At 44.7% G+C, this 25041-nt stretch overlaps 1 protein-coding gene across 5 annotated transcripts in view; it reads right to left on the bottom strand.

Annotated features, from left to right (window-relative positions):
* Takl2 (Tak1-like 2) overlaps positions 1-19575 on the bottom strand; it is a 387007-nt gene extending 367432 nt beyond the window's left edge. For 2 of the 5 annotated variants that reach the window (XM_075896427.1, XM_075896428.1), the window contains exon 1: positions 19324-19573. In XM_075896427.1, coding sequence (XP_075752542.1) covers positions 19324-19413 — 90 coding nt within the window. In that variant the 5' untranslated portion in view covers positions 19414-19573. Of the gene's footprint in view, positions 1-19323 lie in introns of all 5 variants that reach the window. The other 3 variants (XM_075896429.1, XM_075896431.1, XR_012895575.1) reach the window with 2 other exon arrangements.
* Positions 19576-25041: the final 5466 nt, after the last annotated feature.

Below are 25041 nucleotides of genomic sequence, written 5' to 3'. Positions count from 1 at the left end.
GTGCTAAAGGCATGCAACCTGATCCCGACAAAATTCGCATCGTCAAAGATTTCCCCACACCACGTTTCATGAAAGATGTATGGAGCTTTGTCGGCCTCTGTTCCTATTTCCGGCGTTTCGTCTACAACTTCGCCGACGTTGCCCATCCTTTGACACAGCTACTGAAGAAGGTCACGCCGTTTTCTTGGGGTCCCCAGCAAGCCAATTGGTTTCGCCGACTTACTGCGTTGCCCACTTCCCCGCGCATCTTAGGTCATTTCGATCCTTCAGCGCCCACTAAAGTTCGCACCGACGCCAGCGGACAGGGTATTGGCGCTGTCCTCGCCCAGCGGCAACAGGGTCAAAATCGTGTGATCGCCTATGCAAGTCACCTCCTCTCCCCATCCGAGTGCAAGTTTTCCATCACTGAGCGTGAGTGCCTCGCTCTTGTATGGGCAGTTGGAAAATTCCGACCATACTTGTTCTGCTGCCACTTTTCGGTCATCACGGATCACCACGCCCTGTGCTGGTTGTCCTCCCTCAATGACCCTTCTGGACGCCTGGGTCGTTGGGCTTTAAAGCTATAAGAATATAGCTTTGATGCGAGCTACAGGTCTGGCCAAATGCACCAGGATGCAGACTGTCTATCTCGCCATCCCGTCAATCCCCCTGACCTGTCAGCGCACAATTTTGATGCCTGTGTCTTCGCTATTTCTGATTTCACGGACATACGTAGGGAACAACTCAGTGATGCCAATTTGCGGTCTATCATACCCCGTCTAGCTTCTGACACCTCAGATCCTTCCCTTCACCTGTTCATGTTTCATGACGGAATTCTCTATCGCTGCAACAGAAGCACCGAAGGCCCAAAACTTCTTCTGGTAGTTCCTGCAATGCTCCGTTCCACTGTGCTCGAACAACTTCATGATGCACCAACTGCTGGACATCTCGGAGCAGCCCGCACGTATCACCGCATACGGCGTCGACTCTTCTGGCCCGGCCTTTACCGGTCTGTGCGCCGATACGTGTCATCTTATGAGTCTCGCCAGCGCCGCAAGCATCCTTCATTGGCACCACCTGGCCCACTTCAGCTTACCGACATTCCAACAGACCAGTTCTACCGCGTCGGCCTTGATCTCATTGAACCATTTCCAACGTCTCTGAGTGGGAATAAGTGGGTAGTGGTGGCTACAGACTACACGACTCGCTTTGCCATTACGCGAGCGCAACCAACAAGCTGTGTAACTCATGTCGCGGACTTTCTCTTTTATAGCGTTATTCTCTACCATGGAGCGCCACGTCAACTGCTAACCGACGGTGGTCATCCATTTCTCTCCAAGGTTGTGGACGACATTCTTCGCTTGTGTTTCACACCTCATGAACTCACCGCTGCCTACCACCTGCTGGACTCACTGAGCGCCTTAACCGCACACTGACGTCTATGCTATCCATGTATGTCTCCGCAGATCATCGTGATTGGGATGCCACTTTGCCTTATGTGACGTTTGCCTACAATTCGTCACGACGCGACACCGCTGGCTTTTCTTTTTTCTATTTCTTGTACGGCCGTCACCCCACTTTGCCTTTTGACACTCTTCTGCCATCGCATACTGACACTCCTACCAAGTAGGCTTGCGATGCAACTACTCAAGCTCGAGCGGCCCGATAGATTGCCCGGGATCACCTTTCTGCCTCGCAGCTCTCTCAAAAGGATCGCTACGACAGCCGTCACAAAGCTGTCTCTTACTCCCCAGGATCGTTGGTCTTGCTCTGGACTCCCTCCCGTCACGTTGGCTTGTCGTCAAAGTTCCTCGCTCGCTTTAACGGGCCTTACAAAGTCTTGCGCCAACTGACCAAGGTCGCTTATGAGATCGCCCTCTTGGGCACTCCATCCTCATCGTCTCTGCCGTCCACTGATATTGTACACATCTCTCGCCTTAAACCCTACTTCTCTGTGCAAGATCGCACGCTTTCTTAAGCGCCGAGACGGCGTTTTCACTGGCGGCTGTATGATACTAGTCTTGATTAACATCAACAAATGCACCATAAAGACGACGAAGATGACGATTGAACAAAAGCTTGTGTTGTTGCCACTCCGCCATCTTGGCTCAAAGACACTGTCTACTCCGTGTACAATCTGTAAATATATTTCTACCCTCTGCCTACTCTCACCCCGTGACAATCTCTCTCTCTCTCTCTATATATATATATATATATATATATATATATATATATATATATATATGAAGGAAGGAAGTGTATGCTCATTTTTTCTTGTTAGACACAATACTACCACGAAGCGTTTTAATGCTTGTTTTGTGCATGCTGGCCAGCAAGCAGCCTTATCTCTTTTGGTGACACAACACATCGTGATTTATCTGGAATGATCGCGGGTGTCTCGAGTGGTCAACGCTGCCTGGCAATTCAGCTTGCTAGCTATCCCGCAATGGCCTTTGAACAGATCGTTCGCCACTACCAAAACCGAGGCGTGCAGCTTTTTCTCAGTGGCGCAAGTCCGCCTAATAAACGTGTTCTCTCACATTTTTATGAGCCTCCCAGTCTCCCACTTTCCGTGCCATCACTAATACGTGACAGAATCTAACAGAGGTATCACTGGGCCCATCTCTCCACAGATGTCGCACTTTACGTCTCCCGTCTTCCGTGCCGACACTAGTACGTTACAGAATCCAATAAAGGTATTACTAGGGCCGTCTTTCCACAGATGTCGCACCTTACATAAAGAGTTGCTGGGGCACCGCAAAACACTCCTAACAAGACCAGCTGGATTTCTACAGCCGATTCAACGGCCCTCGAGGCCACTCCGACAGATCAGTATGGGCCTGCTGCGCCCCTTTTCCAAGTTAACATCAGGTAACAAGTGGGTTACAGTGGCGACAGATTACCTCACACGATATGCGGAAGCGAAGCTCTTACTGAACGTTACAGCAGCGAAAGTCGCCAAATTTTTCATGGAATCTATTCTCCTGCAACACAGAGCTCCTGAGGTGCTCATCGCAGACAGGGGAACAGCGTTTACAGCAGAGCCGACTCTGGGGATCCTACATTACAGTCGCACAAATCACTGTAGAACAGCTACGTACCATCGGCAAACAAATAGTCTCATAGAATGCTTAAACAAGACCATTGCCGATATGTTCGCCATCTACATAGACCCACCGCACAAAACCTAGGATTTGATTCTAACATACGTAGTCTTCGCCTACAACACCGCAGTGTAGGAAACCACCAAAATGACGCCTTTCAAACTTGTCCATGGGAGGGACGTCACAACCACTCTGGACGGCATGCTCCCAAATGCCACTGATAAGAACAACATAGACATCGCCGCCTACATCCTGCATGCAGAGAAGCCTGGCAGCTTGCCCGGCTTCGCATAGAAGACCAGCAGTGCAGCGACACCCGCCGCCAGAACCTAGGATGTGAAGTGACATACATTCCAGGGGACAGAATATAAATTTGGACACCCATTTGCCGCCGTGGATTAAGTGAAAAATTCTTCCGCCGTTATTTTGACCCATACAGTGCAATCTGTTGAGTCTGTCAACTAGACTCGAAGTGGTTCCTGATTGCAACTAGACTACGAAGCGGTTCCTGATTGTATTAGCACATCTCACGGATGCCACACAGGACCAGAAGTGATACAAGTCGTTTGTCTAAAGCTGTACTATGTGCGCTAAAAGATGCTTTGTATTTGTACTTCTAGTTACCCTTTTTGTGTGCGCGATTCATGCATTTTTTCGTGTTCACCTTCGTGGATGCAATCTTTTTTAGCATCGAAACGATACTTTTTTTTAGGAGATAGTAATGCCACGAAGCGTTTTGTTGCTTGTTTTGTGCATGCCAGCCAACAGCCTTATTTCTTTCCATGATACAACACGTCGCGATTTATCTGGCATTATTGCACACGTCAGTGTTTCGGGGGGCGTGTCTCGTATGGTCGACACTACCCGGCAATTCAGCGCGCTAGCTATCCAGCGACGGCCTCCAAACACGTCGTTCGCCACTGCTGAAACGGAGGTGAGCAGCTTTTTCTTAGTGGCGGAAGTCCGCCTAATAAACGTGTTCTTTTACATTCTAAAGAGACTCCCAGTCTCCCGTCTTCCATGCCATCCCTAGTACATGACAACATTATAGAGATCTAACAAAAAACAATGCAAGGAAAATATTGGGGAATGTATCAGACCTAGTTGTAATGTAAATGTGAAGAAAGAAACGTGTATATAAAGATAACTTGCCGTGGGCAAGAAGCGAACCTGCGACCTTCGAGTGACGCATTCAAAGCTTTAGCAACTGAGCTACCATGGAGCCTACCCACTCATCCACTTTATTATTGGGTACATATGAGATTTGAATGTGAGAATCACAGTTAGCGCCACCAGCAGCCATGGCGGCGAGTGTGGAACACTTTTTATCAGTCTGTCTGGCATCACTGTGTGTGTACGTGCGCGCGTGCACATGTGTGTATGTGTGTGTGTGCGTGTGTGTGCGTGTGTGATAGCTCGTACGCCGTGTCTATTCCAAGCACTTCTTCCTCATCCAATTCTCCTAACCATCCCTGCCTTCTTACGTCACAAGATTCCCCCTCCCCCCAAAAGATGGCACCGGTTACAAACTACAATAAATTGAAGAGGAGATCGAACAAAATAATGGCGAAATTCACAGTTTTACGTCCCAACGAAGTTCCACAATCTCACTAAATCTTCAAGGCCAAGGGAGCAGTCCAATGATTTCTATGATGACTCTGGTGGACGAGCTTGACTGTTGCATTCCGGACAGAGTGGGCTACACATGGATACTGACAACACTGCTTAAACTCTTCTGGGGACTGAGCAAGGTCGAAATGCATTGTTGCATCGGCAGCTCGAATGTTGTCCGAGTTGTATTTTGAGTCTTTCTCGGCGTTTTCTGTGGTATTGAAGTTTGTGTAATAGCAGGTGTAGGGAGTGTCTCTGCTGACTTTTCTTTGTGTGAAAGTGTCTGAGGTCTTGAATTGGTCTTTGGTTTAGAGATCTTATTTTCCGATGTTCTTCAATTGGTGAGTGCGCTTCCGTTTAATTTTGCGCTCGTCGATGCCCTCGTTGCAGTCTCCCTCCTTGTCGCATGAGCTTGTGAACTTGGCTTTGCTTTCTTTGCTGATGCTGCTCAGGAAATGACTGTAGCAGCGCCCCTTCCAGAATCGGGCATTCATTTCCTTCGAGGTTTGACATGTCCTGTAGACAGCTGATGCATGGTGAGCTGGTGCTTCGGTTGTCGGGCATAGTTGGTAATGTGTCATCATTGCTAGCATGCTCTTCAGAGGCTTCGGTGACGTGGTTCATTAGGGACGCTTCTGAAAGACAACTGTGTACGAGGTTTGATGTATGATGTACTTTTAAATTTGTTCGATTCTTCAATTGGTGAGATCTGCATGAGGGCACCACAGGTGATGTGGCATCACCAGGTTCAAACTGCCGATTTTGGCAAGTCTGCAGTGTCGTAGAAATGAAGTCTTGCGACAAAAAACATTCAGAGTTGACAAGTAGTTCATCAGGGGCTTCTTCTTCGCTGTTCACTATGAGTGGTTCTTGCGCCTGGTAGCGTGCGACATTCGATGCGTCTGAGCCTTCTCTGTTTGAAGTTTCAGGTGGCTGCGCACTGGATGGCAACACTGCAACAGGCATGGTTCGGTCCAATTTCAGTTGTGAATGGCCCTTTTTCTGTGCAACTAACAATGCAAGCTGTTCTGGCGCATGAATCTCAACGGCAAGTCCAGGGCTTGGCGTACCATCGTCCGAGCTCCGCAGCTCTATCCCGACCGTTGTGAGTGTGCTAGATGTGAGATGGACGTTGTGGGTCAGGAAAGAGCCATGCGATGAAAAACCAGAAGGTGGGCCAAGTGTGCGAGATGGGAAGTAAGCTGTCCAATGCGTGAAGACTGATTTTCAATCTTCGAGTAGTCATGGCGTTGTTCGGTATTTTCCCCATGCGTCAGCTGGTCTACCGTGAACAAGGTGTCTTTATGACACGAATAGCGGTTGTTAGGAGACTTTGAAGAGCTGCGTGGTAGAAAACCTTGACTGGTGGACCACGTATGCAAGGCGAAGCATGAAGGGCACTAGTAGGGTGAGCGACGTCTTGTCTCGTATGTTGGTGCGACGACTTTGGAAATGCCAACTTTCGTGCAGAAGGGAGGCTCACACGACGGTTGTGTTTTTCCCAAAATACGCATTGTCGTCTGCCACTTAACTCGTGTGCCACTTCGTCTTGTGCCAGTGGTCGAATCTTGTTGTGCGTTCAAATGGTTGAAGACTGCCTATGAAATTGATGACTGAGTGCAATTGTCTGTGGATGGTAGGTTATAAGCGAGTCTTCGTCGTAGTCGTCACTGTATTCTTTAAATCGAATGATCATTTTTTCTTTGATCTTTTTCCATGACTCGTCGTTTTGAAATATGTGGGTGAGGTAGAATTTGAAAGCTTTACCAGAGATGTAGTCGGTAAAGTTGATGATCATTTCTTGTTCCAACTATGATGCAGCGGTAGCGTGGAGCTCGAACAGGTAGAACCAGTCCTGCACGGGTCCATCGTCCGCTGCTCCGGTGTACTTGGGGATGTCAAGGTTGGCCGATGGTTCTGTCATAATGCTGGTCGCTGTGTCCTGCTAGGAAATGATTTGTTAGTCGATGTATGGTCAGGGCGTCTTGTGGAGAACTGCGTCGATGATGAGCAACTGATGAAGGGGTTTGAAAGTCTTCATCCTGTCGACTCGTGTGACGCTACGATGACTGGGAGACGTGGCCTGGCTCATACTTGCTTACTTGCTTAATACTTACTTTTGTGGCTCTCACCCACTAAGGGGGATTGGCCAAGAAGCTGGTGGTTAATGCAAGTCAATACCTTTAGGTTTTCCAGACTCGGGGAATAGGATTACTTTGTTTTGACTGTGAAATTAATTTGGCACAATGTAAAAAAACGAAGGGGGGGGGGGGGGAGAAGAAAAATACTCGAATTTGAGGAATATCTGAGGTGTAATCGTTATACAAAACTTTTCTGAAAGTTAAATTGTTGCAGTATAACAGTTAAATAGTAAATGGTAGATTGGCTAGTAAAAAACGAGAGCTGATCAATGGCTCAGCAAGGTAATCTTCTTGTGTTACATAGGAATTCGCAGAGAGCCCCGCAGATGTTCCTGTCGCTGCGTCCTAACGAAGCAGCCCCAAAAGACAAAATATTAGGAGTAGTAAGTGATATTCCCAGTTTTTTTAAAAAAATTTCGAAGCAATTTTTTCTTTGATTTTTGAAACGGTGACTTGTGAGAAGAAAATGATCGATATGTTCAGGTTCATTACAGATTGAGCACAGAGGGGATAGCACCAGACCAGACCTGTTTAAGTAGAAATTAAGAAGTGGTACAGGGTAACGTCATTTTGTTATAGAGACTTCCAATTTATGCGTGGGACATAATTTATTATTCCATGCAAAGTGCAGGTGCGAGAAATCTGGATTCGGTATCGTAATTTTTTATGAGTCTTCAAGAAGGGAAAGTTTTCTGAACCTCGCTGCTGCTACATAAGCTGTAAGAGGCATGATTGGCACAATCGGAAGATCAAGGGATGTTCGCGTGAGTGTGCCAGCCATCTCATTCATAAGTATACTACGATGGCCTGGCACCCATGTCATTCGCACTAGACGATTGTTTGCTCGGATTAATGATTTAAGAGTTTCTAGTACTGCTGATGCCGATGACGATGATAAAAATGAACACACGGAATACGAGTCAGTCATCATCACAGCTGTCGAATGAGTCTCAGGAAGTTATACGAATAGCTAGTATAACGGCCGTTAATTCCGCTTCAAATATTGCTGTATAATCTGGGAGGCGTAATGAAAATGACCAAAATAATGAGAGAGAAAAAATACCCACACCTGCCTTCTCGCCACTCATAGATGCATCTGTTGCATTTACTATATTAGTACCTAATTGAGACAGGTGTTGTTCTAATAAGCCAATCACATATTTAGAGGGCAAGTGTTTAGCATTCATAGAGAAGATATCGTCAAATTCTATTTGCACTTGGCGGATTGGTTAGTCAGATGGCGTGATCTCAAATACATTAGCATTTAAAGCATCTAGAAGTGTTTGAACAAACAGCACTTGGGGTTTATATACACGGGACCAATGCTCATTGAAAAGGACAGCGGGCTCGGCAAAAAATACAAACAGTCGCCTTCTTAAAGCGGATTCAGAAAATTTTAAATTGGTTTTAACTGTTAAAATGCGGAATCTGCAAGCAAGAGTGGATATCCGAGCTTCTTGATACAAAACATTGTTTGCTGTGAATTTTGGCACACCTAAACAACTTCGAAGAGCTTCCCGCTCTAAGAGAATCAAGGGGTTTATTTTGTATGCTGGTCCACCAGAGAATAGTACGCATCCAAATTCAAGAATCGGACGAAATACATGCGATAAATCATAATCAGCGTATCTCTGCCAAGACCGGAACGGAGGCGGCCAAGCCTACCTATCATCCCAACAGCGCGTGTAGCCTTAATTTTAATATGTTCAATGTGATCAGGCCAGCTCAGTTTTTGATGGTACAATACACCCAGATATTTAGTATAGTTAACTTGGGGAATTATTTCTTGATGGTACTGAAGAGAAATACTAACTGGTGCGTCCAATAGAAAAACTATTAGTTTTTTTTACGCTGTGTTTATACCAAAGCACTTTTTCCTTTTCTACTTCTCCTAACTATCTCTGCATTCTTACGTCTATATATATATATATATATATATATATATATATATATATATATATATATATATATATATATATATATATATATAGTCTGGTAGATCCTCGGTGAGCGGTCACAACGTGGTTTATTTCGATGTTTCGGCCTAGAGTCTGGCCTTCATCAGGATATATATATATATATATATATATATATATATATATATATATATATATATATATATATATATATATATATATATATATATATATATATATATATATAGATATATATATATATTAATGGAAAGAAGTGTATACTTAAGGGCTCATTTTTTCCGTGTTTAATACAATATTAATGAGATCTGACAGGGAATAATGCTAAAGAAAGTATAAGGGAAGTTATTAGACCAAATTGTAATATAAATGTGAAGAAAGAAAAGTGGGTAAAAAGATAACTTGCCATTAGCAGGAACCGAACTTGCGACCTTCGAACAACACGTTCGATGCTCAACTGAGCTACCACGGCAGCTATCCCCCCAGCCACTTTATTGGGTATCTATGTGAAATTTTTAAACGCGGAAGTGTCAGTCACCATCACCAGTGGACATGGCGTCGAGTGTGGTACACTCTTTATGAGCCTGTTTGGCGTCATGTAGCTCGTGAAATTGTGCAATGGACCGAAAAGCGCTTCTGAAATCAGATAAAGAACCTGCGCACCGGAAGCACATCAATTTAATTCTGACACATTCTACGTCTATTCCAAATGTCAACGCGATCCTCAAAAAGCACTACAACGTACTAATGCAGAGCAATCGTCTCAAAAACGTTTTTCAGGATCCTCCACGAGCAGTTTACCGCCGGTCGAGAAACCTACGAGACATACATACGTCATCCAAAATATCAACGCCAGTCCATGTGGGGTGTCACCCATGTAACATGGCACGCTGCAAGATCTGCCCCCACATGATCATGTCGGGAATCTTTAAGAGCTCTGCGTCAAACTTCACTCTTCGGATAAAAAGAAATTTCGACTGCAACATGAACAGTGCAATCTACTTGCTTCAATGCTCATTATCTGACCTACAATATATTGGTCAAACGGAGGCGGCTTTCCGGTTGCGCTTCAATAATCACAGGTCACACGTCTTGGGCCTGCCTAGCCTTTTCCTGTCCAAACACCTCACTACCCCAGGCCACTCTTTTGACAACATAACTGCCACAATAGTAGAATATGGTTTTGATATCGCACTAAGAAAGGGAAGTTCGTGAATCTTTTCTTATTCATAAATTTAACGCCATAACGTCTGGAATAAACGAGAAACCAGGGAGGCTTAAGTTTTTGCCAGAAAAACAGATAAATAAACCACCGTAGCCCACATACACGTTTGTTCACTGCTGTGATTTTATTTCGGTGACATCGGCCACGGCAGTTAGTTGACCAGAATGCATGCACACTTTTTTACAACATTGTGACAGCAATGGTGATATTATATATTTCATTGAAAACTAACATGACTTGCCATGGTATTGTTTTCATTCATTGACAAATGTTGCGATATCATAAGTGTGCGTCATACTCTTTGTATCTTGTTTTCACGTGACCTTGCCTTCCCATATTCTGTATCGCGCACTGCTGCTCTGCTATCTACATGTATTGCGCACTCCTGCTCTGCTATCTACAAAATGCTGTGTATGTCTGAATATCTGTTTGTTAACATGTATGTCAATATTGCAAAAAGTGATTATTAACAATACGGGGCCCAATATGCAATGTCCTTGGGAAGTGCGTGTTACTGTCAAATGCATGTATGCCCTGAGGAAGGCCGGTCCCCGGCTGTAACGTTGGCAATAAAGCATGGTTTTTTCGCTCGTCTGCTACATCTGACCACATTATATATATATATATATATATATATATATATATATATATATATATATATATATATATATATATATATATATATATATATATATATATATATATATTGACACACACACACAGACGCAAACACACCCAAGAAAGCCCCGCCATGGTGGTCTAGTGGCTAAGGTACTCGGCTGCTGACCCGCAGGTCGCGGGATCAAATCCCGGCTGCGGCGGCTGCATTTCCGATGGAGGCGGAAATGTTGTAAGCCCGCGTGCTCAGATTTGGGTGCACGTTAAAAAACCCCAGGTGGTCGAAATTTCCGGAGCCCTCCACTCATAATCATATAGTGGTTTTGGGACGTTAAACCCCACATATCAATCAAACACACCCAAGAAAAGGCCTGTCAATGTTTGCATCAACTGTCCTAGAGGGATGTCGAGCAAACGTACAAAGTTGTTAACTTCGCACATTCAATGTATGTCTATCAGACATACAGTGTACGTTTACAGACATCTGATGGATGTCCGGAACATCCAAAATGTACGTCCTGCCGTATGCTTAGTGGATATCCGTGGTTACTTGTGTGTTGTTGCAGGCAATGTAAAAAATCAAGCAGTAAGGTTTTTTGCTTTGCTACCTTGATGAGCTTGGTGGACTAGAAAGACTTCGACTCATTTCATACGAGACTGAGATAAAAGTCTGTGATGATGTCTACTCTACCAGATTTCCACCCATTAGCAGAGATGCCTCTGGCTTGACCCTCACTGCGACATACGCGAGCATATTTTTAGAGACTTTGTTTTACTGACAAATAACACAACCAAAGACCATGTGAAAGCAAAAGTGAGGCACACAATATTTTGTGAGATGAGAGTCTTTCAGTGAAGCACCCCTCATAAAAACAGCTCGTCGTCCAGTGCAAGGCAAGCCTGCACAAGATGCAGCCACCAATCCAGTTTATGCAGCACAAAGCTGTGATTTCCTAAGTGTTTTTAACAGTGACTATGCAGAAGCTATTTATTCTACATTCAGGAAACAGGTGTAAAAAAATTCTGCTAGTGCAAAATAGCAATTTTGCGCAGAGGGCACCCCCACATCAGGCGACCTGTCACTTCAATTTCTGTCTCTCGAGTTTTTACTGCTTTTCTTTACCTCTCATTTTGCTTCTGTTGTTGCACGACGCTCCTTCCCCCTGATGTCACCATGATATCAATAGCCACCCTTACCCATCGTTTATAGATACTTTTTCAGTTTCTCAACTCACCGCTTTGCCTATGGGGAGCAGGCGGCCGGCTGCAGTTCCAACTATCGCGGCGCTGCAGTCAAACTTAGCGCCAAGCAAATGAGGGTTGTCTGCTACAGCTAGGTGCAGTGTAGCCGGTGCGCAATGATTTCGTGTTATAAGCCCTGCACCGCAACTTCTTGTTTTAGGCATGAAGAGTATAACGTTGGGCAAATATGCGTGTGTGGCGTCTTTCTAAGTTCTTGGTAAAAATAATAGCTCGCGTAAGCATGGTGCTAGGTGAGTATTTCTCAATTAAAGATCCGTTTTGTCGCCTTGTAACTTCTTGTTCTTCCAGGTATAGTCGAAAGAAAATTTGGAGCTCAAATGTATTAGCCACGTCTCAACGAGGCCTCGGTAAAAGCTGCGATTCAAAAGGTTCCAGCTCAGCTGTTTAGAAGCTATTTTCGTGAGCCTTAGCATATGGATCTTTGACCTTGTGCACATTAACTTTGCACAGTGATAAGCACCTACACAGGCTGTACCCTAAAGAAGTTGAAAGGAAGCCTTTGCTGTGAGGTTTAAAAAACTACTGAAGTGACACCATTTCTCTGCTCAGCAGGCATAAACCAGTGCACTTGCTTCTTCTGGAGTATTCAGATTTCAGGGTGTCTATCAGTGGATAACCCTTGGCATTAATAAAACAAAAATGCAAATATTGTGAAACTAACAAAACATCAGTGTATTGACACAAGAACACTTGCCATGATCACACACTAACTTTTTACAAGAATATTGCGCTTAAATTATCAAAATAAAAATGTATCTAATGTACATGTGTCACTAGCATTCGAATTTCACACAAGTTCCAATAGTGTATTATTTTGGGCTTATGAGCAGCAAACAAGGCATGAGCCAATCTGTTGTGTACCTATACTGATTCGGAGATTTTGCTTCTTGTTGCATGATAGATGTACATGCAACAAGAAAAAGATTAGACACTTCCTGCACTTCAGGTAAATTTTCAACTAGATCATTCATAGTCTCTAGGAACGCAATCTTCAATTTTTCACTCAGCCGGTGTATCTCGAGTTTTCTTCATTCTCAAGTGGTGGTGGTACAGATCAACCATTTCCTTAACTTGCTGGTTGCGATCCGCACCTTAATCTTGGTTGCTTGTCTTTTTTTTGATGTTCTGGCTAAAATTACACGAGACACGCATACCTTTGTCAGCAAGTCCTGCCCACACAGTCCTTGTGATGAATATATCTTAGCAACACACTTTCCCCTTTCGCTGTGTCAACAGGTGAATCCAGCAGCAACTCAATTTGGGGGGGGGGGGGGGAGGGGTCACCTGAAGTAACATTGGAGAGGGACGTGTGCCCAGAAATTTTGTTTTTACTAGCAAAAAAAAAACCACTTCATAGCATAAATTTATGTGTGCTCACAGTAGTTTCACCCTTTTGTTCTAAGTGTCGATAGGAAGTGAACTACAAGCACTGAGATGAGGAAGTGCTCACAACTTTGAGAGAGGGGGGGGCGTTTGCCCTACCGACCCCCCCTCTAAATTCTATATTCGCCACCGGCCGAGGTAAGGCTGCCTACATGACTGCCTTTACATCATTGAGTGGCCGCACTGGTATTCAAAAAGCAAATCTTCAGCAATTTTTCGTTTGCCGAAACCACGTAGGTCAAAGTCTTGTGAATGACAGTGCTCTTGAGGATGCGGTAGATGTATGCTTTAAATTCTGCATAATATAAGACTATTACCAGAGGTTTTCCCGACTCCTCAGGAATCAACCAAAAGCTCAAGTGAAGCAAACTTTTTCCAATCGCTCAGAAAAACTGGGGTTCTCCGAAGGAGCAGAGATTCCTCTGCAGGGGTTCTTCTGGAAGACTGCAAGGCAGCCGCAGTTGGTTGAGGTACAGCTACCCTCTCCTCGGCGAACTTCATCTCATGTGGCTTCTTGACAAGTAGACCGGGAGGTTCAGAAATAAACAAGGAACTGCATCATTCTTTAATGCCCATGCATCATGATCGATTTCGACTTCTCCATTTATGATATGCTTAAGTCTTCAGGATGTCGCTTTCTTGAAACTGAACATCGTCTACGTTGCATGTCTTTACCAAACTTGTGTCTACGTGTGGAATGCAACTTTCCCACTTCTGAAATAACAGCGAGTGAGACGGCGGAGAGAAGTGGCATTTCTTGTGGCTTTTCCTATACCAGCTGGTGCACCTGGGCTCAAAACACATTGTTATGATGTCTGGAAGGTCTGACCTACGGCGCACAGGATAGCAGCAACAGTAGAATCAACCTCAGGAGACACATACACGTGCTTGGTGCTTACACACATGGTCAATGCTCAGATCGTGCCCGTGATGTTAAGCATCAGTTTCGTACGTCTTAGATGTCCGAGTGTCATCGTAAGTGTAGGCGTCGAATTGTCTTCAGGAGACCGTCGAAGCATGCCAGGTGTCGAAAAAATGATGAGGCATACACACAGAAAAAAAAAAGAGAGCTATCGGACACTAGCAAGGAACGCACGGCAGTGAAGCCAGGGGAGAACAGCTCGTTACTTGGCGTGAAGTTGGACTGTAGCGCACTCCCTAAATCAGAGTTCTTCAATCATGCAAACAGCTAAACTCCCCATAGACTCGATATATAAAAGTCTGGACACATGACTCTCTAAAATCACTGCAGTCTGCTGATTGTTGCATTAACGGTTGGCCAAAAAACAAACCAATAAATGCTCGCAACGACGCCAGCGCTGTGTGCGGTGTTAAGCTGCTTCAGAGAAGTGCACGCAAGAGCTGGCTCAACAGCGCTTTAGTGTAATGTATCGCTGGTCTCAGATGGCGCAACAATCTGCAGGCCTCCGCAGAATCGGCCACGGGCAGGACCGCGCTTCGGGACACAGTTTCGCAAATCGTGTGATTCAAGAACTCTGGCGCGTGTGTAGGTAGGGTAAGCACGATAGTACGACCTGGTTTACGGGCAAGTGCTTGGTTAGCACCTGCCCAAAATGAAGTTACGTCTAAAAACACCAATTTTCTTCAAGTCATTTCTGTTAATGCATTTCAGGCAAAAATGAAAAATTGCAATGAGCCCACAAGAACATGCTTTAGCACAGTTTGCTTTCTCATTGCATTGTGAGAGTTTGCTTTGTCACAGTTTGCTTTCTCACTTGCATTGTGAGAGGAAGTGGAGTTGACGTAATAACACATCAGCAACAGCATAATAGGTGCCCAGACATATTGATGAAGCATGTGCACACAGTGAAGTCTGCAGCCAGCTTTTTTGAAAAGACAGTGGGGTTTACTCAGTCGGCAACAGCTGTACCAGCAGGCCCTCACTATTTTTTTATCGAAATAGAAAATAAACGAAGGAGTTTTTGTCACCGTTACTTGGCGACGGCTTCCCCTTTCCACTTAATTGGTACAAATAAAGATATGAAAAAAAAACAATAGCATGTATACATATATACAGTCCTACATGGGTGAGAGCAAAAGTTTTCCTATATGGGCAGAACAAACACGTAGACGACAACCTCACTTTTAACTTTTGTCTGCTCAGTATTCGTCACAAATCTTCGTTTCTTCGAAGAACTGTTGCAGCACCTTTACTGCTCTGCCGTTTGTTTTGGATGGCCATGGACCTAGTATTTTATTCAAACCGAATGGTCGCTCAGGCTCTAACCTATGCAGTTCTTGTTCTAGTTGCCTTTGGTGTGTGTCGTGTTTCGGACAGTCGAGCAAGAGGTGACAGATATCCACGTCGTCGTGGCCGCATGAACGTGCTGACGATGTTGCACGATTAATACGAAGTAAGAAGTGCTTTGTGTAAGCAGTTCCGAGTCGTAGGCGATGAATGATTGTGTCGATACGTCTTGGGAGGTCACGGTCTAATTGGTGTTCAAGATTAGAATCAACAGAATATAGGATCGATTTTTTTGTTTTGTCTGTGAACCAGGTAGACAGGCATAATTGACATTTTGTTGTTCTTAAAATTCTATTTAGATCATATTGAGATACCGGAATGAGGCACGTTTGCGTAGAATTATGAGTGGTTTTCGCCAACTCATCCTCCATTTCGTTTCCCTCAATTCCGCAGCGACTGGGGATCCACTGAAATGCCACTCGATGATTCAACTTCGTAGCTTCTGAGAGCTCTTTAGTATAGCGTATACTATGTGCACATCAATGTGTCTTGAAGTGGCACTTTCCACACATGCCAGTGCTGCCAGAGAGTCTGTAATTACCACCCATTTTCTTCGTGTCGCTGACAGTTTAATAAAGCTTATGGCTAGCAAAATCGCTACGAGTTCCGACGTTGTTCAAGAAGAGAAGTGCCCAACCGACATGCATATTCTTCGTGCAATTCCAGAATTATGAATGCTGATGTCGCTGTCTCTTTGGTGACGGAGCCGTCAGTATACACGCGAGTGTATCCTTGGTACCTGTCAAACAGATGATGTGATGCCAACTGCTGAGCAGCAACGGTTGACACTTCATGTTTGCTGCGAAGCCCTTCTATTGACGTTTCAATAGTTGGTAGTTAGAGCAGCCATGGAGGGTAGTTTTTGTCCAGTGGCCAATGTGTTGACACAGGAAGTCGGGAAATGTACTGTTCGTACACATGGTGTTTGCGCTCTAGCACGGTTCACGATGTTGGATATGAGCGGATGGGAAGGTTGTTGCGTGACTAGACGAAAGAGGTGCCGACATGTCTCCACATTTCTAATTACTATAAAGTTGGGTTCTCTCGCCTCTGCCAGTGTCAAAGAACTTGATATTGCCTGTGGAACCCCCAGACATATGCGTAAGCTTCGTGCTTGTAACAGCTGAAGTCGGTGTAGCCACGTCTGAGAGATGTTGTGGAGAACTGGCGCAGAGTAGGCAATTTTCTGTTAGATTAGAGCAGAATGAATGTGGAGGAGAGACGCAGATGTACCGCCCCATTTTGTTCCCGCGATGTGACGTAGAACATTTATGGTGCTGTTCACTTGATTTTCTAGATCAGCGAAATGCTGACTCCATCTGAATTGGCTATCTAAGGTAACGCCAATGAAGCGATGCTTTCATGCGATTTCGATTTTCTGGCCATCCACAAAAAGCTTCAAGTTTTTCACTCTTCTTCTCGTGAATGGTAGAACTACAGATTTGGCATGAGACATCTACATGCCTTGCTCTTTGAGGTAATCACTTATTGCGTCTAGTCCTTGTTGAAGTCGATGATCGATCACTTCCAGTGATTTGTGAGACGTCCATATGCATATGTCGTCTGCATACATGGATATGTTCAAGGCTTCGGGCAGTACTTCTGGAAGACCTGCCATTGCAGCATTGAAAAGAAGTGGACTTAGAACGCTTCCTTGGGATACACCTCTGCTCATGTTGAAGCGATCGCTGTCTCCGTTATTAGTTGAAATATATATATTTGTCTGTTACATAGGAAGTTGGCGATCTATTGAAGGATACGACCATTAACCCCTGGTGAGGTAAGCCCGTGCAGCACAGAAAGGTGGCTCACAGAGTCGGACACTTTCTTAATATCTATGAACGCCACAACAGCCATGTTTCCACAACTCATCTCATGTTCTACAAATGTAACGAGGTCAAAGACGCAGTCCATGGTGCATCGCCGTTGTCTGAAGCCAGCCATCTGTTCTGGAAGTGAGTTGTTAGCTTCAATCCACCACTGTAATCTTCTGTCAACCATTCTTTCCATTACTTTAGATACACAGCTAGTGAGGCTGACTGGTCGAAATGAGTCAAGCAAAAGCGGTGATTTACCGGGCTTCAGTAGTGGGACGATTCTCGAGACCTTCCAACACATTGGAACGTACGTCTTCGTCCACATGTCGTTATATATCCGTAGAAGAACTGGCATGCCGTTGGGTCCTAGATTTTTCAGAACACTGTACGACACGTTGTTGGGACCGGTTGCCGTTCTTACGCGGGTTAGTGATAGAGCAGTACGCAACTCTAGTAGAGAATACATGTTATCCAGTTGAGCATGTGATAAAGTGTATGCATCTTGGATTTGCTGCTCTATAGAACTAGGCAGTGCAGTAGTGTTGTGAACCGATTCCCCAGTTCCAGCCAGCATTGTACAAAACTTATTAAAAACATCACGTTCGGATAATCTAAAAAATATGGCCAATGCTCTGAATGGGTTTCGCTGGGATACTGGATGACTTAGAGCAGTGATTGTTTGCCAGATTTTCGGAAGTGGAGTAAACGGGGTCAATGATTCGCAGAAATCATGCCATTTTTTCCGACCTAACTTTTGCATGTGTCGGTTAGATCGGATGTGTGTGGCCTGACTCTTTTTATAATCTTCAAGCCTGCCAGTGCGGCAATAGCGACGTTCTGCTCCCCTTCTAATAGCTCGTAGGCGCTCATAGTCTGCATCTACACTGGAGTGGCCTGCTGGGACAGCTGTAAACCTTGTCGCACGGGAGTAACTGCTTTTAATGCAGGACATAAATGTATCCAATTCATTGACTCCCATCAAGTCACGTACAGTATGTTCATGAAATAGTTTCAAGTCAGTTAGCTTTGAAATCAATGTGGTCATTTGCACTTTCATTCTTGGGTGTTGCATAAGAACTGGGTATTGATCATTCCGCCGTGTTTCGAGGTCTGTACACCAGTTCATATCTCATGCAATCTCAGGAGAGGCTATAGCCAAATCTAGACAGCTGGCATAATTATTACCTCTTAAAAACGTTACTGATCCATCATTCAGTACAACAAGACCACATCGATCAATTGCTTTTTCGAGTGTTCTCCCACGTGAATCGGTATGAGGCCCTTGAATCGGTATGAGGCCCTCACTAATACGCTTCCTTGAGTGTGTGTAATCCCACTTGATTTCTGTGACCATTATCTTTTTAAAACTATAAACTATTTTGGCATTTAGCATTTAGTTGGTTTTGTCTCAGTTTTTGATGAAAGTTTTATCTTTGATATCTTTTAGCCTCTATTCCTAGCATTCCTTGTTTATTTTGAACAGGAATGTTCTTGACACGAGTCAACGCAAGCTTACTTTAACCAACTTACTGTTGCCTCCTTTTCGAGTCCTGACAAGTACTGCATTTGCAAAAATAAATGCAGTCGTGGGTCAGTTCTGCCTCTTGAATTGTACATGTGCCATCTTTCTGCACATATTCTCTTGCGTAAGCATTGCCCAGGCATGTGTTTTAGCTAAGTTCCACCTCCATTAGACTGATCATGCCAACAATCTATGAAACGACACTTTGAATCTATGAAGAGCACTTCATTTGTTAGCTACACCGACGCGGCATGGGCACAGCCATCATTTCGAAAGCAGTGCCAAATCGTGAAACGAGTTATGCAATTGCGTGCCAGCCAATCATCGCAAAAATTTGTCATCGCAGTAATAGCTGTTGCAGCCAGAATGTCACACGGAATCGTCCCATTCCATGGTGACAGCTGTCAGAGCAAGATAGGTCTTATAACCACGAATTCTGCCCCGAACAAGCACTTGCCTCGAACAGTTCGATCTCGCGATGGTCGATCTCCTCGACGAACGGCCCCGACCACTCGAGCGAGCCCCCGCTCGGCAGACTGTCATCCATGGTAGCAGAAACTACACCACCACTAAAAACGTGGAACCTCCAGCACGCCGTAGAAGGCAAACCACGGCTAACATTTTAGACACTCTGTACCAATACACGGAACATCCGACCACAGCAGACCATTCGGCCTGGCTAGAGTGTATTAAATGTGTTGAGTGGCGTGATACCACGCCTTGAGGTGTGCGCCGACTGGTCGGCGCGCCGCCGCCAAGAGTTTTCGCCACGCCGCTGCTGCCAACGCGAACTGATCGGCGCGCCGCCGCCGCCGCCGCCGACGTTTTTCATCGGCGCAATCAGCGCGCCATTTATGCACCAGTACCGAATTTTCACAGATTTGTCTTTTTCTTTTTCATCTTGATTTATAGCTTCGTTTCACATTTATGTAGCCAGTAAAAAACAGGCTTCTTAGTTATCTTCATCTAGCTTCACAGACCGAGAGTACCACTATGAACAGCGGCACAAGTTCGGCGGCCGCTGCATAAAATGACATATTAGACAAATTAGGTCTGTTCGATTCGCTTGCACCACGTGAACCAGTTCACGAGGTGCTGCACCTTACCATTCGTTTCAGCGGTGCAGCATTGACGACAGCTGAACCCTGCCATTTGTTTTGAAAGGTGCAGAAGAGGTGCAGCACCGGTTCACAATTTTCCTGCACCTCCTTCGCTGACGGTGCCGGCTTAGTGCAGGCGCGCGTGCAGCTGAGCAGACGACGCAGCACTTAGACGTAGGTCATAGAGAAAGAAGATGCGTAGGTGGCTTAGGCGCCGTACCCGCCTCTACAAATGCGGTGTGTTTAGCCAAGATGTTTGCGCCTCATAGACTGTCCGCATGTGCGTTTCGCCATAGGTCGGTGTTTGCTGAATGGTGTAAATTAACCGAAAAGAAATAAGGCGAACACCTTGTCGGTACATCGTCATTTGTTTCGGGTGTCGTGCTGTGCCTGCACCGCTGAACTCACGCTGCACAATTTCTGAACTTCGCGTGCACAGCCGTGAACCGGTTCCGACCAGTGCAGGTGAATCGAACGGACCTATTGACAAAAAATAAATGTAACAGTTACAGTAATGCATAGACGCTGCCATCTTAGGTTTAAAATCAATTTTTGCTGGTTTTCTATGTCGTAATTAGCAATTATTTTCGTCATACAATGTTGAATGTACTGGCCCAGCGTGTTGATGCATGCGAGTTCACCGTAGCACTATTCGAATATTCATATGGATGCAAAACGGCATCATAATCAATCCAAGATGGCAGCCTATGATCGTGCCCGAAACAGGGCGTATACACAGAAGAAATGAAATGGTAGCAGTGCAGCACGAATGCAGCGCGTTAAGTGAAGAACTACACAAAGCCCCGAAGGATGAAATCGAAAGGGAGAAGTTTAATGGAGATTAGAAGCGTGGAGGCATAATACATGCTCGAACCTACTCAGGGAATATCATCACCTGTTCGTTGTGTTAAAGTTGATAATTTTCGAGGATGACCACTTAGATGCAGCGTCTCAACGTGCTGCAGAAAATATTTGATGCCTTTTCATTCAGGCATCAGATATCCGGGATGAAGATGCCAAGGCAGTAAGATGGCAAGAGAGAGAAAGGAAGGCTGGGGGATTAACGAGATCTTGGCATCCGGTTTGCTGCCCAGCACTGGGGGTGGAGAAATAGGGGCAAGAAAGGGGGTGCTGAGAGACAGAAAAGAAAACGCATGTGCAATCAGGAGTAGGATGGCAAACTTAACAGAGGATTTATTACATTCTGTACAGACAGGGCAAAAGATCTCTTGCGAATGAGCTGGTAGGCTCATTATTAAAGTGTGCGTTTTGACTGCATCAGGGAATGGGTCCAGAATGCGCTGTTGAATCACGGGGGACAAACACCATTTCTGACGGTGCCGCTCACACTCGCTCACGTCAACGTCTTTTATTGGGGCGTGGCCACCACGCTGCACCTGTGACATCAAGAAACCACTGTGGTCGTCACGTCGAACGTCATGGTGTCGGAATGCCACCTCACTTCCCGGCTAAGATGAACAAAACACGGCTGGCAGCCCTTCGGTGACTTGTTTGACGAACAAAGAACGCCACTCTCCCCCGTCGACCCAGGCGCCGCGTGTAACAACGCTATATAAGTGGTGAGCAGAGGCGTAATAAGCTTGTCTGAGGCCACCAGTTAAAAAAAAAAACTAAATAAAATTTTAAAAACTTGCCAGCAAAAAGTTTACAAAAGACGGCTGGATTCGTCAATAATGCGGAGACAGACACTTGAGCGACATGTCGTATATGACGTACTCCAGCAAACATGTTTTCATCGCGTACCTTGAACGGACCTACTGGCACTGTGAAAGATGAATAATAATTGTTGCGGACAGTGGTGATGTACTTCTGTTGCGAAGGTAATGCTCAAAATTAACCAAATAAATCTTAACTTTATATTCAGGTCATGATAAAAAAGTTAGTCAAGTTAGAAAGCTCCTCAAGTGGCTAAGTAATAAATTACTTCACCATACTTTATGGTGAAGTAATTTGCAAATAAATAATGCAACCTCTGTTTAATTGATATTCAATGACGTGACTGTGATCAACGGCGTGTCGTCGCTATAAAACTGGAACGTTATCTGCGGACACGAGCGGGCGAATGCAGCGGAGAACGAATATGTCACGTAATAAAAGCGATGTCATGTCGCACATATTCGCCTGTACAACTCCGTGCCCTTTTGCTTGCTCGTGATGTATTCAAAGGAGCTAGCCAAGTCTCGGGTAGAAGTCAAGCAGAGTAGTCGGGGCTGATAAGAGGAACGTTTATATGCACTATTTACACATTAAAGGTAGCTATATGTTGATGGTAGCATCATGGAAGCGTGATGGGAGCTTCTCAGGGATGGTTCAGAGCGTTTTGGTGCTCACGCTTTACGCCCTGGTCTTCCTAGAATTATCTGCAGGAGAAAACAGTGGACAGTTTGCAATGATCTGCTAGGCAGCTTTTCTGTAAGGTTAGTTTTTCAACCAAGAACTCACGTTCACAGGATGCTTTTCTGGCTCATTTCGTTTGTGCCATTCCTTCTTTTTTTTTTAGATCTTGTTGTGCTCGCGTGCCTTCGCTGGAATTTGGAGAGGTGACATTTTGTTGCACTCGCGTGCTCAAAATGACAAATAAAAGCAGTCTGTGAACGAAAGTTTTTGGTTGAAAAACAAACCTTACAGGAAAGCCGCCTTGCAGATCACTGTAAACTGACAGACTGCATGTCAATTCAGTTCAGGGCAGTCCGAACCAATTATCGTCTTCATCTCCGTCCGCCAAATGGGGGGGGGGGGGTAGTGGTTATAAGAAGGTGCCTGATTTCTGCAGCCCAGCAGGAAGCACAGGGAGCAGCGAATAAGGATTTAAAAAAAGCGAGAGAGGGAGAAAGAGAGAGAAAGTCAAACACTGCCTTCTTTTCAACCCAGGAAAGAGAGAAGGTGCACGTTCAGTTTGTCACACGGCGAGAGAGAAACATAACGTAGGTCACAGTGCAATAATACGCACAACACATCACAGTGCAATAACATTGCATCGCATGTGCAGAATAGAGTCTGCAGCGCTAGGCAGGCTAGGGCTTGTGAGAATGGAAGACTTTCAAGCACCACAGAGTGTGGGAAACATACCTGACGAGGGATCCCAAGCTCTCGGCTAATTGTTCAGCGCGTCTCTTGGCACATCGAACAAATCAAGCAGCCTCGATTTCAAACAGCTCTTCCTAGGCCATCAGTCAGTCAGGCGTGTCTAAAGAGTTTTTGACGAGGGGAGCCAACAGCCCTAAAGAATTCAAAGTATGACTTTCGTGTTGTCGCTGGTTTTGGCGCACCTCGAGAGCGTTGACCCGGAACAAATCAGGGTAGGCTTAGCTTCAATCGTCCCCCGCGTCCAAGTGGTGCCCAGCCAGGGAGGCCGATCTTAACATCTACAGACACACGCACATAAGCACGCACAGTTTCACTCCGAGAGGGAATTAGTCGCAATGACGTACGTAACGTGCATCTTCTATAAAAAGGCGTGCAGTGTATGCCATAGCTTCTTTTTTTTTTAGTCTTGAAATTCTAGTTTATTTTCATTATATAGCTGAAGTATGAGGCGGTTGTTAGTCGCATATATTTGGGTTAAAGTATTACAAATATTTATTCGCCGCGCATGACTTCTGCAAATGATACTCCAAAAAAAAAAAAAGAAAGGAAATCACTCCAATATTTTTTAAACTAAGTTTGCACGTGGGAGTACTTGTTCTCTGTCTGCGCTTCTCCATGGTTCATGAGTGTTAAGCCCTGCTGCTGCTTCTATAGAATGGTGTACGATAAGCAATATCAACGCAGTGACAGGATTTCCTACAGACTACCAAGCATTCGATAACCAGGAATTTTCCCTCCGGCATATTTTGATTAAAAGAAGCGACATATTTTTGCTGAAAATCCGGTTTATGCACTGGGGCCCGGTGCACAGATGTTCCAAATGGCAACTCTTGATCATCGCGAACGCGAAGACGGCAAGTGAAAGCCACTATGCTGTTGTCTGTACGGCCGGTACGTGTAACGAAACCCTCGAGTCTTGAGGGTGTTGGGTTAAACCATGCACTTTGCCCATTGCTATTTTTCATCATGGCGTTTGTCTTTCAACTGAGTGGTGCTATGTGGAGCACGCGGCAGTAGTGCCGATGTGCTGTTTGTTACTGGTACAAAAAGAAAACTAGTTTGGATCGCTACTTCAATGAGTCCTTCAAGTAAACCTATGCTAGGGGGCTGCATAGAAGACTATACGCCTGACACACTTGTAAAAGTAAAGCACATTGTAACAGACCACTTCTGCTAATCGAAGGACTTGTAGACCATCACCATATAGACTTTTGTATGCTGCAGAAAACCCGGTTTATGCACTGGGGCCCGGTGCACAGATGTTCCAAACTGCAACTCTTGATCATCGCGAGCGCGAAGACGGCAAGTGAAAGCCTCTATGTTGTTGTCTGTACGGCTGGTGTAACGAAACCATATATAAAAATATTTTGCTTTGGACTCACTCGGACTGAGACTAACGAAATTTCTCTCTATTTAAACTCACTCAGACTCACCGATGTTTTTGTCAGGCGGATCCACTAATTCTTTCCTCAAATATACCCACTCATACTCAAACTGATCAAAACGTTCCTTCAGCGGACTCACTCGGACTAATAGACTCGCCAAATGTTTTTAAAACAGACGCACTTGGACTGAAAACGAGCGATAATCTACTTGGTCCGACTCATACAATAAACGTCGAAGGAGCACCATTAAAAAACACACGTGAAAGAATTGCAATTGCGAAGCAACATATATATATATATATACATATATATATATATATATATATATATATATATATATATATATATTATATATATTTATATATATATATATATATATATATATATATATATATATATATATATATATACATATATATATATATATACAGAAGAATAACTTCGCTTGCCGCAAGGTTTTAAATATGAAAGTAAATGCGCTTTCACATAACAACTGTTTATTGTGCCGACGTTTCGACAGGAACCCTGTCTTTTTCAAGGCATAATACTATTTACACATGTTCCATGCCTTTTTATATCCTG

Source organism: Rhipicephalus microplus, chromosome 5 (assembly GCF_043290135.1).
Source record: "Rhipicephalus microplus isolate Deutch F79 chromosome 5, USDA_Rmic, whole genome shotgun sequence".
Taxonomy (NCBI): Eukaryota; Metazoa; Arthropoda; class Arachnida; order Ixodida; family Ixodidae; genus Rhipicephalus; species Rhipicephalus microplus.
The sequence above is the reverse complement of the archived record's forward strand: the minus strand, read 5'-3'. Positions and strand labels throughout refer to the sequence as shown.